Source organism: Bufo bufo, chromosome 4 (assembly GCF_905171765.1).
Source record: "Bufo bufo chromosome 4, aBufBuf1.1, whole genome shotgun sequence".
NCBI lineage: Eukaryota > Metazoa > Chordata > Amphibia > Anura > Bufonidae > Bufo > Bufo bufo.
The window spans coordinates 507,778,838-507,793,133 of record NC_053392.1 but is presented as its reverse complement, the minus strand read 5'-3'; the positions used below and the strand labels follow the sequence as shown (position 1 = coordinate 507,793,133).

Below are 14,296 nucleotides of genomic sequence, written 5' to 3'. Positions count from 1 at the left end.
ACAATTTAAAGGGGTCTTACAGCGCATGTATATTATCCTCAGGAATGGTGGGGGTCTGACTCCAAGAACCCTGCTAATCACTTGTTTAAAGACCTCTTCTTTAACTGAATACTGTCTCCAGGGGTGGGATTCAAATTTTTAACAACAGGTTCCCAACTCAACGGCAGATAGCCGGCGTCACGACACGTTTACATATACATACACCATAAATATGCAACACACATAAATACACCATATACCATATTTTTCGCCCTATAAGACGCACTTCCCCCCCCCCCAAAAGTGGGGGGAATGACAGGGTGTCTTATGGGGCGAAGGCTGCGATGTATCAGCGGGGAGGGAGGAGGGGCTGGAGGCAACTCGCAGCGGGGCCCGGAGTTCCTCACGGCACATGCTCCGCTAACTTTATTAATGAAGCAGACGGAGCATACGCCGTGAGGAAGTGTGTGACCGGCCAGCCTGCCTGCAGGTACGGGCGTTCAATAGTGAGTACTAAGGTACGCGGATTGCGCTACCTTGTAGTTTAAATATGGATTGCCTACAGTTAACATATCAATTGCCTACAGTTTACATCTGAATACTGGTGTGTGCGGGGCCCGGTGTATTAGAGTACAGTGACTGCACCGGGCTCCGCAGCAATTTTAACACCAGTTGCCGGACCCCACTTGTATTAGGGTCACTATTTACTGTTCACAGGGACACTGTTATGGGGGATATCTGTGGATGACACATATATAGCATAAAATGCTATATATGTGTCATCCACAGATGCCCCCATAACAGTGTCATCCACAGATGCCCCATAACAGTGTCATCCACAGATACCCCCATAACAGTGCCATCCACAGATCCCCATAACAGTGCCATCCACAGATCCCCCATAACAGTGCCATCCATAGATCCCCCATAAGTGCCATCCACAGATCCCCTATAACAGTGCCATCCACAGATCCCCCTCATAACAATGCCATCCACAGATCCACCCATAACAGTGCCATCCACAGATCCCCCCATAACAGTGCCATCCACAGATCCCCCATAACAGTGTGTCCTCCACAGATCCATAACAGTGCGTCATCCACAGATCCCCCATAATAGTGTCATCCACAGACCACCATTAGTTCAAAACCCACCAAAAGCACATCTTTTGGTTAAATTTTTTCTTTTCTTATTTTCCTCCTCATAAACCTAGGTGTGTCTTATGGGCAGGTGCGTCTTATAGGGTGAAAAATACGGTACATGGTACACATACATAAATATACCATGTATACACTACACACACACATACCACAAAACTTTTAAAAAGCCTAAGGAGCTAAACTATCAGTGTCGCGCAAAGTTTTTTTTTTTTTTACTGCGCTGGCTCACACCTCTAACTCCTCCCAATGTCTATCTGTACATGTCCCAACCCTGCTTAGTCTCCATTGTGCCCACCACACAGTAGTTATGCCAGATCTGGGATGGTTGGGAGGTATGCATACATAAACAGACTATATAGACACTACACTCACATAATCACATATACAATATACACCATACAGTATATAAATGACACCTAGGCTACATTTAGAGTAGATTTACCTACACCATATACATTTTATACACATTTGTACCTAGCACTAAATACATATTTGCATACATATTATATTCTGTGCTATCCAGAATACAGCACCACATACCTCTTACTAGTGATGAGCGCAGGGGTCATATTTGAATTTGCAAATTCGAATATTCGTTATATTCTACGATTTTTTCACTCAAAAAATCGGCAAGGTAATGATCGTGTAATATGCAAATTTTCATAATGCTAATTTTTATTGCAAATTTTTCAACTTACAACTATTAGACAAAAAAGATTATAGCACTATATTAGCTAAATTGCTCTATATTCATTTTTTTTTTATATTCGCTATATTGCTATATATTCTTGTTTTAGAATATTACGAATATTCGAAAAAATGAAGTTATAGCAATATAGCGAATATTCGAAAAAAAAACGAATATAGAGCAATTTAGCTAATATAGTGCTATAATCTTCTTTGTCTAATAGTTGTAAGTTGAAAAATTCGCATTACGAAAATTCGCAAACAACACTACTCCTAAAGTCAAATATACTGCAGCCTTCTCATTGGCCCACAAGCTAGAAGCAGGGAGGGATCATGTGTACTGATTTAAAAAAAAATCGAATATTCGAAATTACGAATATATATCACTATATTCGAAATATTTGCGAATTTTCGAAGTCCCTATATTCGCGATAAAAATTCGAAATTCAAATATTCGTGATCAACACTACCTCTTACATCAAGTTACTTCTCCTCTGATGCAGACCTTCTCTTTCTTCATCTTCTCTTTTGAGACCAGACCGCCATGATGATTTTTCACCCATCTCTCATCTCTGCAGTTTGACGAAAGACATCTTAGGTTCCTACTTTTCCATCATCCTCCTACCTTCTTAACAACTCACCTGCCACCTTCAATAATAATAACAATGTGCACTAGTTCAAAAATGCTCCAATTCTGTGTGCCAGTACAAAAAAAATTCCCTTAGTGCCTCCAGTTGAGCTAATGTCTTTATAGTGCCCCCATAATGTGTGCAAGTATAAAATACCCCTATATAATGCCCCTCGTAAATGCCCACATAGTGCTCCTCTTCTCTTCCCCATGGTGCCCTCATAATGTGCCAGTATAAGATTCCCCCATAGTGTCCCCCAGAATGTGCCAGTATAAATGCCCCTTCTTTGTGCCCCCATAATGTGCCTATATAATATGTCCCCATAGTGTTCCTCGCCCCCTCCAACACCATAGTGTCCCCATGATGTACCAGTAATGCCCCCATACTGTCTCCATGTGCCAGCAATGCCCCCAGTAGATGCCCCCCATAGTGTCCCCATATGCCAGCAATTTCGCCAGTAGATGCCCCCATAGTGTCCCCATGTGCCAGCAATGCCCCAGTAGATGCCCACATAGTGTCCCCCTTATGCCAGCAATGTCCCCAATAGATACCCCCATAGTGTCCCCCATGTGCCAGCCATGCCCCCAGTAGATACCCTCATAGTGTCCCCCATGTGCCAACAATGCCACCAGCGCGCTACAGAAAAGAAAAAAAAACAGACGCCTCTCCCTTGCCCTGCTGCAGTGTTCATCTGCATCGCCGTCCTGAGGATGGTGATACAGATGAATGTAGGGAGATGAGTGCTTCCACAATGCAAGCACTCATCTCCCTCTGCACCAGATCGGGATTCAGCCTGTAACACGGTTCTCCGATCCAGCTGTAATTTTAACAACCGGATCTGGAGAATCCGGTTGATGGCATTTTGAATGCACAGAGATACTGTGACAAGATCCTGAGGCCCATTGTTGTGCCATTCATATAATTCCATCCCATTTGGAAATTATTCCCGCTTCCCACTACATTGTATGCAACAGTAAATAGTGCCATTAGAGAGTAAAACCTGTCCCGCAAACAAGCCCTATATAGCTATGTGAATGGAAAAATAAAAAAGTCATGGCTTTGGGAAGGCTGGTAGTAAAAAATGAAAATGAAAAAATATTATGAAATTTCCTGCTCATTAGGGGTTAAAGAGGTATTCCCAAAATGCATCTCTGTCTTCCTCCCATTTGTCATTGACCTGGTAAAATAAATAAACATATATTAATTTATTGAAGTATTTTCAGTTATTTTTGGAAGTTAGATCATGTAATCAAGGCTCACATACGAATGAATAGTGAAATTGACTTCCTGTCCACACAGCAGATGATGTGGGATTCAGCAAGTCTCATCATGGGTATCAAGGTCTAACTACCAAGTAATAGACTGAAAATACATCCATAAATGGATATTTAAGTTTGTTACCCCTTAGGATACTGGAGTTTTTTTCATTTTTCTTCCCTATCTTCCTTGAGCCATAACTTTTTTATTTTTCCATTCACATAGCTGTATGGGCTTATTTTTTGCGGGACGAGTTGTACTTTCTAATTCCACCATTTAATATGGCATACAATGTAGTGGGAAGCGAGAAAAAAAAATCAAAATGGGGTGGAATTGGAAAAAAACGCAATTCCTCCACCGTTTTCAGACCTGTGCCCTTTATTCTCTGGGTCAGTATAATTACAATGATACCACATATGTATAGTTTTTTTTTAATGTCTAAATAGTGTAAAAATATATTTAAAGTTTAAAAATATATTTTTTTTTTACATCACCATATTCTGACCTCCATAACTTTTTTTTATAGTTATATCTACTGAGCTGTGTGGGGGCAAATTTTTTGAGGGACAATCTGTAGTTTTTATCGATAACATTTTGGAGTGTGTGTGACTTTTTAATCACATTTTATTAAATTTTTTGGGGTAAGAGAATGAAAAAATGTCAAATTGGCCATTTTGACCCTATTTCCGTTATGCCATTAGCCATATTGGAAAAATATTTTTATATTTTAATAGTACGGGCGTCTTCGGACGCCGTTATGCCCATGATGTTTATATTTTTTGTTACTTATGTATTTATTTTTTATTCTACGGAAAGGAGAAGATTTAAACTTTAATATTTTTTTATTTTTTTATTTTTTTTAACATGTTTTTTTTATTATGTTGAAGCTCGTATTTGAGCCCTTTTTTTTTTAAAATAAACTCTGAACTCTCATAGTTCTTTTAGACCCATGATTTGTACATAATTGCTCATTTCTTATGTTGGCCTGCCACCTGCTGGCCAAAATAAGAGTTGCAGCTTTAATACTCTGGGTCTCTTTAGAGAGACCCAGTGTATAGAAACCAATTACCGGCATCCTCATTGGCCGCAGAGGATGCCAGTAAGAAGCACAAGCTTCTGGGTTTTTCACCCTTTAGATGCCATGATCTCACAACATCTAAAGGCTTTATTCACTGGTAGCGAGCGAGTTAAACAAACTACACTGTTATGTAAACCAGTACATGTACAAATGGGAGGGGGCAATTTTTTTCTGGTAGTGCCACTTTAAATATTTTAAAGGGGTATTCCCATCTTGGACATTGGGGGCATATTAGTAAGATATGCCCCAACCTCTGATTGCGTGGCCATCCTCCATTCATTTCTATGGGACTGCAGAAAATAGCTGAGACTCTGTTCTAATAGGTGCGGGTCCCAAAGATGGGACCTGCATCTATCAGAAATTGTATCAAGGGGAGAAAAACAGAACTGGATCGCACATCCACAATGCCATGCCCAGATCTAATTAAAGACGCTTCTCAGCGCCATATTAAAGTGTACAGCCCCCTTTACTGCATGCTGTACAACAGGCATTAGTGTACATTTTGATCAAAAGGCATAAGCCCACTCAAAGAGGCAACCTTGGCGTGGTGAGTGGCTTATGCCTTTTGATCAGCTCTTGTACAGCATGCAGTATAGGGGGCTGTAGACTTTAATATTGCGCTGAGAAGCGTGTTTAATTAGAGTTTGTTTTTCTCCCCTTGATATATCTATCAGAAATTGGTTGCAAATCTTACCAATATTTTCACAAGTCCCATTGAAATGAATGGGAAGTGCACCGAGCAAGCGCTCAGTTGTTTTTCAGCAGTCCCATAGAAATTAATGGAGGATGGCCACACATGCGGGGTGTGCCGTGGGGCATTTTCTAAGCATAGGTGCGGATCCTGTAAAATGGGACCCCTCATATCAGACATCCTAGGGATATGCCCCCAATGTCCAAAATGGAAATACCCCTTTAAGTATTGAAAAAAAGCTAATATTTTCTATTTGTTTCCTTTCATCCTCATGTTAATTATATATAAAAATGATTACATACATTTCATTTTTATATAGACTCAAAAGGGTTGAGCTATTAGGGTATATGAGTATCATGAAGTATCTCTATGAGTGGAAATCTCAACCTCGCTGTAGGGATTCGCTCTGGTAGGCAAGTTAGCAGACGCAGTTGTAGTGTACGGGAGTTGTAATACCCGTCACTACCAAAGTGTCACTTGGTGTGCTGTCGTCCCTCCTAATTATGGGGAAGTTGTTGTATGCCAGTTTTATAAAATGTAATGTAATGTGTGTATTTCCCTGTCACTGAAACTTGCACGTACAGGCCTGCTAGGGGTGTCATTCCTACTTCTAGTCCATAGAGGGAGCTAGGGAGCCCTAGTTTATATAAAGCCCAGTCAGGGAAGTGCAAGGCAGACGGAGTCTAGTGTCTGTAATCTACAGTTGGAGATTAGACAATGTCTGAGACAAGTCCAGGCCTGAAGCCTGTTGTTCAGGAGAAGATTCCCTCCTGAATTCCCATATGCAGAAGCAGGAATATCTTAGACTAAGAGCCTGAGGAACCGTTCAGAAGCTGAGAGAGACAGAGGTAAAGATCAGAAGAGTCAGAGGTACTAAGAAAGACAGAGGAGGTACTTATTTAAGCCATAATCAAGGATGTAAAGCCAGACTTAGGTTAATGGGCCTTGGTGAAGAATTGCTACATTCCAGGACCAGACAGAGTTAGAGTGCAAGCTCCTTTGCTGCAAGTCCTGTGTTCAACACTCTGTAATTACCCTGCTGTACTGAATTGCCTGCATCGACCGAATTGCAAAATCGACTGTATGCTGAGGAACTGCATTTCCTTTATTGTCTCTGCTTGGAAAACCTACTAAAGTTTGAGTTCTGTTTAAGACTACGTTTCCTCAATTTATTCCTGCATCCGCAAACGGCGTGCCACCGTTTACTTGGCACTGGCGTCACGAACATTTTCCTATCTATACCTGCCCTTGCAGAGAGTCAGCTGTACCAGGTTAGTGTATATTGCACTACATCACCCAGAAACACCTACTACACACAACTTGAGTACGCTGCACCTTCTCTTTTGGCGTCACGAACAGGATACGCACGCTTTCTAGTGCAAGAAGCGTGAACTTTGTGCCTTATACAGTTGCCCTGTGACCAAAGTGACAATTTCCCTGTTTTATTCAAGTGGACTTTGTGGACTGAAAATCATACCCAAAGTGTACCAAAAACCTCTAAAAAGCGCTGTGCAGTGTTGCGCTACCCAGAGGAAGAAAATCGCCGCATTGGAGTGTGGTTTTGTGGACTTTAAACATTCCTGCTTGCTGTCAGTGAATAGACAGCGTTTGTACCTAAGATGGCCGCTGAGCTTGCTGAATTTACTGCTGCGTCACCTTCATCCCGAAAAGGCGGGAAAAATTGGCGCCTTTCTGAGGAAAAAGCGGGAAGAAGGTCAAGGGCAGGCGCCACGGCTTATCTGGACATTTGCATGTCTGCCAGCATGGACACCGCCTTCCATATACTGGAATACCTGGGGGGCGGCTCCCCAATGCAATGGGAGGAGCTGGCTACTCTAATTGACGCGACCCTATCGCTCTCCTCAGAAGGATCGAGCATGTTGGATTGTGAACAGAGCGTTGCTGCAATGTCCGCACCTGAAATTACACAGATGTCTAATGTTGGTGTAGAGCCAGAGGAGGCTCCACCGGCCTACGCTCCGGGACCGGAGCAACCCGCCTGCCGCCCAAGGGAGAAAGAACCCGAGCCCTGCTATGGCTCGTGGAGGGACTTTTTCCAACCATCTTTCAAATGGTCCTCCCTGATGGCGGAGATCCGAGAGGCCGCTATCAAGCGGAATACCAAGACCAAAATCATCTATGAGGAACTAACCAAGACAATCCATGAGAAGCATGCTAACACCCAACCCCGCCTGGAAAGGAGAAAGGGGTTGGTGGTGTCCTTCGACAAAATCCGTGGCTACGGGTTTATTCAGGACTATCTAACTGGCAGAGACCTCTATGTGAATCGAAGGTCTGTCAAAAGAGACTACCTCCCTTCGTACCAGCACAGCCTCCGCGAGGGAGAGGAAGTGGAGTACACCCCTGCCGAGAGCCTGCGAGGCCCTTATGCGACTGCTGTGACCCGTCCCAAGCGAAACCCTGAGGACTGGGAGGCAGAAGAAAGAGAAGACTACTCTGGCTGCGAGCGAGAACCGGAACGCTCTCCAGAGCCGGCCCATCACGCCTTTCAGGAGCGGAGCTCCTTCATTGGGCCAAACGTCTTCTGGCAGCCAACCGTGTTGGAAAAATGGGTGAGCCCTTACCCTTCCCCCGAGCTGCCTCGTCGGGAGAAGACAATATCTGAGCTGGAGCAGTTGAAAGGACTTAGTGCTACCTTCCAGAACATCCGGATGGGACGGAGACCAGACGCATCGCCAGAACCTACAGAGGCCGAGTCCGCGTCATCGGTGACTGTACCTGCGCCGGCGGCGCCAGCAGAGGACAGCGACTCCGACACAGACAGCATCGGTGAGCAGATCGTCCGGCTGGAGGAGAAGTTGCGGGAGTTGCGCAAGACATACACCGCCAGGATCCAGACACCGCCGAGGAAGGATGAGGTAAGGGTGCCTGTCACCACCCGCCGACCGCCTTCTGTAGCCACCGCTCCGTCAGTGCCCCAGACCGGACCCGCGATTGCCGTAAACTGCTGCACCCAGAGCACCGGACCGCTTGCTGCGGCGGTGCCAAGCACGTCACACCCTGCAGTGATCATGCCAGGGCCGGCACGGTCCATCAGAGGGTTCACCCCTAGGCCTATGGGGCCAATACCTATTAGGGGCCCCTTTACTCTACAGCTGCCCCCTGACACTGTTATGTGGGCCCATCCTCCTGTAGAGGACTACTACAGACGGTACTTGCCAGCGGAGTCAAGTGATTACAATATGCCACTGTGATCAGCCTGCTAGGCCTTTGATTTATTTCTTCTGAAGTTTCATGTTAACCCTTCCAGGATAGGAGTCCTACGTTTCTGGTCCTTTGTTGCGGCTGCCAGTTTGTCCACGGCTCAGTGGTAGGTGTTGACCACTGAAATCACAAAGTCAGCAAGGCCACGTTTGTTTCCAGGACCTCATGCCTGCTTTTGTACCCCACACCAAGTTGTGCCTGTTCCTTTAGTTGCACCTTTTACCCTTCACCCCCTTTTCAGGTTGATCAGGGGTTTTACAGCACTTTTCTTGCTGTCCTTTTATAGTGCAATTTGATACTAAGGAACCGTGCCCGGAGACAGACTCAAAAGTACCTGAGCCTCTGAGATTCTTACTCTTTTAAAAGTAATGTGCCCAGAGATGGACTCCACTGCATGAGAGCCTCTGTGATTTAATAAGAAATAACCTGGGTACGGACTCATGTTTGTTCTTTGAGCCTCCAAGAACTTCTATACTGTTTTATCCATTTTTCTGTTCTATTATGGACTTATTCATTGTCATGGACTATCCTGGTTCTAATGTTACGCTGTGCCAGGTCAGCGCCCCCGTTCCATTCACTATCCTGAGAGAAGAGAACGACGCCCCTTGTCACTACCCTTCACCTTTGCCAATTGGACCTGATGTAAATGTAAATGCAGATTAATTACATGTATGTATGCCTGCATGTCTCTTTTTCTATTTCAGGTAGAGATTCCAGTTGGGCGACCCATGATGGAGTACGAGGTCGTACTCAGCTTAAAGCAGTGGGGTATGTAGTGTACGGGAGTTGTAATACCCGTCACTACCAAAGTGTCACTTGGTGTGCTGTCGTCCCTCCTAATTATGGGGAAGTTGTTGTATGCCAGTTTTATAAAATGTAATGTAATGTGTGTATTTCCCTGTCACTGAAACTTGCACGTACAGGCCTGCTAGGGGTGTCATTCCTACTTCTAGTCCATAGAGGGAGCTAGGGAGCCCTAGTTTATATAAAGCCCAGTCAGGGAAGTGCAAGGCAGACGGAGTCTAGTGTCTGTAATCTACAGTTGGAGATTAGACAATGTCTGAGACAAGTCCAGGCCTGAAGCCTGTTGTTCAGGAGAAGATTCCCTCCTGAATTCCCATATGCAGAAGCAGGAATATCTTAGACTAAGAGCCTGAGGAACCGTTCAGAAGCTGAGAGAGACAGAGGTAAAGATCAGAAGAGTCAGAGGTACTAAGAAAGACAGAGGAGGTACTTATTTAAGCCATAATCAAGGATGTAAAGCCAGACTTAGGTTAATGGGCCTTGGTGAAGAATTGCTACATTCCAGGACCAGACAGAGTTAGAGTGCAAGCTCCTTTGCTGCAAGTCCTGTGTTCAACACTCTGTAATTACCCTGCTGTACTGAATTGCCTGCATCGACCGAATTGCAAAATCGACTGTATGCTGAGGAACTGCATTTCCTTTATTGTCTCTGCTTGGAAAACCTACTAAAGTTTGAGTTCTGTTTAAGACTACGTTTCCTCAATTTATTCCTGCATCCGCAAACGGCGTGCCACCGTTTACTTGGCACTGGCGTCACGAACATTTTCCTATCTATACCTGCCCTTGCAGAGAGTCAGCTGTACCAGGTTAGTGTATATTGCACTACATCACCCAGAAACACCTACTACACACAACTTGAGTACACTGCACAGTATAGAGGCAAAGGACCAGGTTGCAAATCACTCTTCAGTGTTTATTCACACTTATAACATAACACAACCGTCACTTTTCAGGCTTGGTGCTTGTTCACACACAGAAAAACTAAGTAAAGTTCACCTGGTATCCTGGGTGTCAGTTCACACCCGGCTGAATGCTCAGCATCAGAAAGTCCACTTGCAGGCTTTAAGGCGGCCTGCTCGCCTGACACACGGTCTTCAGACCTCAGCACAGAGATCTCCAGAGCTCCACTGTCAGAGTGAGGTAATCCACACCACTTGACAGTGCTGGCTGTTTTTCATAAGCCTGCCAAGACCCGACCTGGCACGTGGGGAGTAGTCACCCACCAAGCACTTTGACTACTCCCAGTAAGAGCCGTCCCGGATCAGCTATTTACAGCCATACTAAATAGCAAAGTGTCAATCAGCATTTACTGCTGCTGACACGTGAAAATACTGGCTCTTACTTCACCGAGGCTACAAAACTCTGTGACACATACCTACCATCAATGACGACCCATTGTACTTTCCTACACTCGTGTTCTGGTGAACTCGGGGTGCCCATGTATTATTAAATTAAATTTGATGGACCACAAAGTACTGCTCCACCCTCTTCTGAAGAATATCCCAGGCAAAATCAGCTTCTTGTCGACAGCCTCACATATTAAAAGTTAAATTTACATTTTTTTTTTGGAAGTAGATTACCTATGCTCATTGTAGGTTATCAATATTAGATCTCTAGGGCTTCAACTCCCGGCACCCCTACCGATCAGCTCTTTGAAAGGGGCCTGAGCATTTAGACAAGTGCCATAGCCCCTTCATAGAATACCAAGCACAGCACCATACACTGTATAGTGGCTGTGCTTGGTATTGTGGCTAGTACCATTATTTGAGGCCATGTGCCCAATGGACATAATGTCACAGGCCGAGGAAGAGGCTGCAGTGCTCGCTCAAATGCTGCAGCCGCTTCCAACAGCTGATTGTTGGGGTTGCTGGGAGTCACACCCCCACCGATTTGATGTTGATTGGCTTTCCTGAGAATAAGTCATCCATATTTAAAGTGAATGTGTCATCAGAAAATGACCTGCTGTTTAAATCCCTTTTTCATGTTTAACATATTTTTAAATAATTATTGATGTTATGTTCCATGTCATTTTTTAGATTTAAACTAAAACAATTTTTTTTTAACTTTTTGCACTGGCCACTATGTCTAATAATTGGCAACAACTTCAAAAGTACTGTGTAAGAAACCAGGTCTAGAGCTTTGTGTTTAGCTTTTTCAAGTTTTTAATTTCTTAATGTTTTCATGAATGTTTTCCTATTCTTATATGTTTTCTCTATGTACTATTCACTTTCCTTAGTCCCAAAACACACCATATTAGCTGGCTTCCTGTGTAAATGTTCATAAGAGGCAATTTACTTTGATGTATCCTTTGATCCATAGACTCATGAGGATGAATACATTCTTTGTACAGAGATGCAGGTCCTAAGTAATTGTGCTCTTTGCTCTTCCCAAAGGCATCGGGTGTCCAAGTTGATAACTCAGTCATCTTGTTATTCCAAGAAATGAAGCTCAAGAAATCTGGGAAGAAAGCTGTTTTATTTGGCTTCAGTAGTGATGAAAAATACATCATTGTGCAAGAGGGGAAAGAAATTTCATCAGATGACTCTGCTAATTTTTTTCCACGTTTGAAAGCATTATTCCCTGAAAACAAATGTTGCTATGCCCTGCTGGATATTCACTATATTACTGGAGAATCAAAAAAACAAGACCTGATTTTTGTTATGTGGTAAGTTAAGGGTTTAAGGAAAGTAGACGTTTGTTTCAGGAAAGCCACCCCCAACTGTCCCTTCATAAAGAATGCTCAAAAATAGTTTTCTTTGTAGGAACCTTCTGTATGATTCTAGAAATTAACTAGCGGTGTAGTTATATGGCAGCAGATACAAATGGACTTTCTCTGTGGGGCACCCTAATCCACTCTAACACACATGGGCACAGGGCATTACTAGACACTGAAATCACCTGGGGCACTGGTTTATCTAGGGCAGTGATGGCTAACCTCCGGCACTCCAGCTGTGGTGAAACTACGACTCCGAGCATGCTACGGAGTTCTGAGAACAGCCAAGCAAGGTGGCATCTTGGGAGTGGTAGTTTTACCACAGCTGGAGTGCTGGAGGTTAGCCATTACTGATCTATCTGGTCTATCTGGGCTTTCTATCTGGTCATGTTTGTGGAGAACACTATATAACCGTTTGTAAAATTTTTCTTCATGATCCAGGGGCAGATTGGAAACTTAAAGTGGCCCTGTGTTGTACGCAGGTCCAAATTGACAGAAGACAGAGCCAACAAAAGTAGGTGGGGCCACTACAAGTAGGCAATACCATTTTGAAGCACCAAATATCCCAGTATAGGCTAATATACGACCCAAGCAGAACCAAATACCACAGTGCACCACAAAATAATGCTCCAGCAGCACAAAATGCCTCATTAGAATATGCCCAACTGTGGTGGCCAGCACCATGTTCTGTCTTCTCACAACAGTTGCCTCAGGATGGCAATACAGTTGAATCCAGACTTTAGGAGGGCACCTGTCGCCGCCAGCCAGGTACATAGGTACTTGGTGCTCCCAGCTGTAGGAGCATCAGATCCTGGGCATCGGCCCACCTGGAAATTCCCTGTATGGTTTCTGGCCAGTCTACCCCTGATATGATCATATGTCCTACTATAGCGCCCACAAGCAATAATTTTATCATCATAACTTATAGATGAGCGAATTTAAAAATTTGATTTGCCGGATCGTCAAATTTTTTGTAAATATGTTGCTTCGATCCAAATAAATTTGCGGTGAATTACGTAAAAAAACGGCTATTTCCTGGCTGCAGAGAGCCTTCCTAGTGGTGTAGAACACTGTGCCTTGCAGTAACACACATAGGGAGTTTGCTTTGGTAGTGAAATAATATTGTGAGTCCGTATGACATGAAGATAACAGGTGTCGCTCTTAGAATCACGGGGTCAAAACTGACCAAATAACTCAAGTATAAACTCAGCCTTTCAGGTCGATGTTAGCGTCATGTCCCTTTACACCCTCGTCAGCTGATTCCACATAGATGTCTACAGAACCTGTTCTATTAAACGATTATACACGTAGAGCCCCCGGACAGAGTGGAGAGGGTGTCAGCAGTAAGTTTGTGTTGACATCACTGATTAATTTGCCTTTTCTCTGATCCGTCGGAACAAAAACCCACAAAAACAAATCATGTCCGTGGAGTATACGCCTTCACTCGGTCAGCATTTGCTCAATAATCCATCAGTATTTTTAATGCCAGGAGTGGATATAAAACAGAGATGACACGTGAATGGAATATTTGCATGTCTTCTGTGTTTTGGCTACCAAATCATAAGCCAATTCTGATGGGACCATACAGGCCTTATAGCTGCTACACAGACAGGATCCGTTGTGCGTCTAATTTTTCCTTTCTTCTGACAGATCAAAAGAAATGTAAAATAAATGATGATGTCAGCCAGGCCAAAAGGCAAAATAGTGGACCAGTCATGAAGTGGGGAGGGTGGGAACAACATGAGAAGTCCACAGAGTGGACCTATGACATAGTGGTGAGGTGGAAGCAGCATCAGGAGACCACAGAGTGGCAAGGTGACATAATGTGGATATGGCAGCAGCAGCATCATCATCAGACCACAGAGTGGCAAGGTGACATAATGTGGATATGGCAGCAGCAGTAGCAGCAGGAGGATACCACAGAGTGGCAAGGTCACATAATGTGGATATGGCAGCAGCATCATCAGACCACAGAGTGGCAAGGTGACATAATGTGGATATGGCAGCAGCAGTAGCAGCAGGAGGATACCACCGAGAGGCAAGGTGACATAATGTGGATATGGCAGCAGCAGT

General features: G+C 44.0%; 1 protein-coding gene across 1 annotated transcript in view; it reads left to right on the top strand.

Annotated features, from left to right (window-relative positions):
- The window catches only part of DSTN (destrin, actin depolymerizing factor), a 64,041-nt gene that overhangs the window by 16,400 nt on the left and 33,345 nt on the right, over window positions 1–14,296 (top strand). Inside the window, exon 2 of the mRNA XM_040429661.1 lies at window positions 11,904–12,175. Coding sequence (XP_040285595.1) covers window positions 11,904–12,175 — 272 coding nt within the window. The remainder of the gene's footprint in view (window positions 1–11,903; window positions 12,176–14,296) is intronic.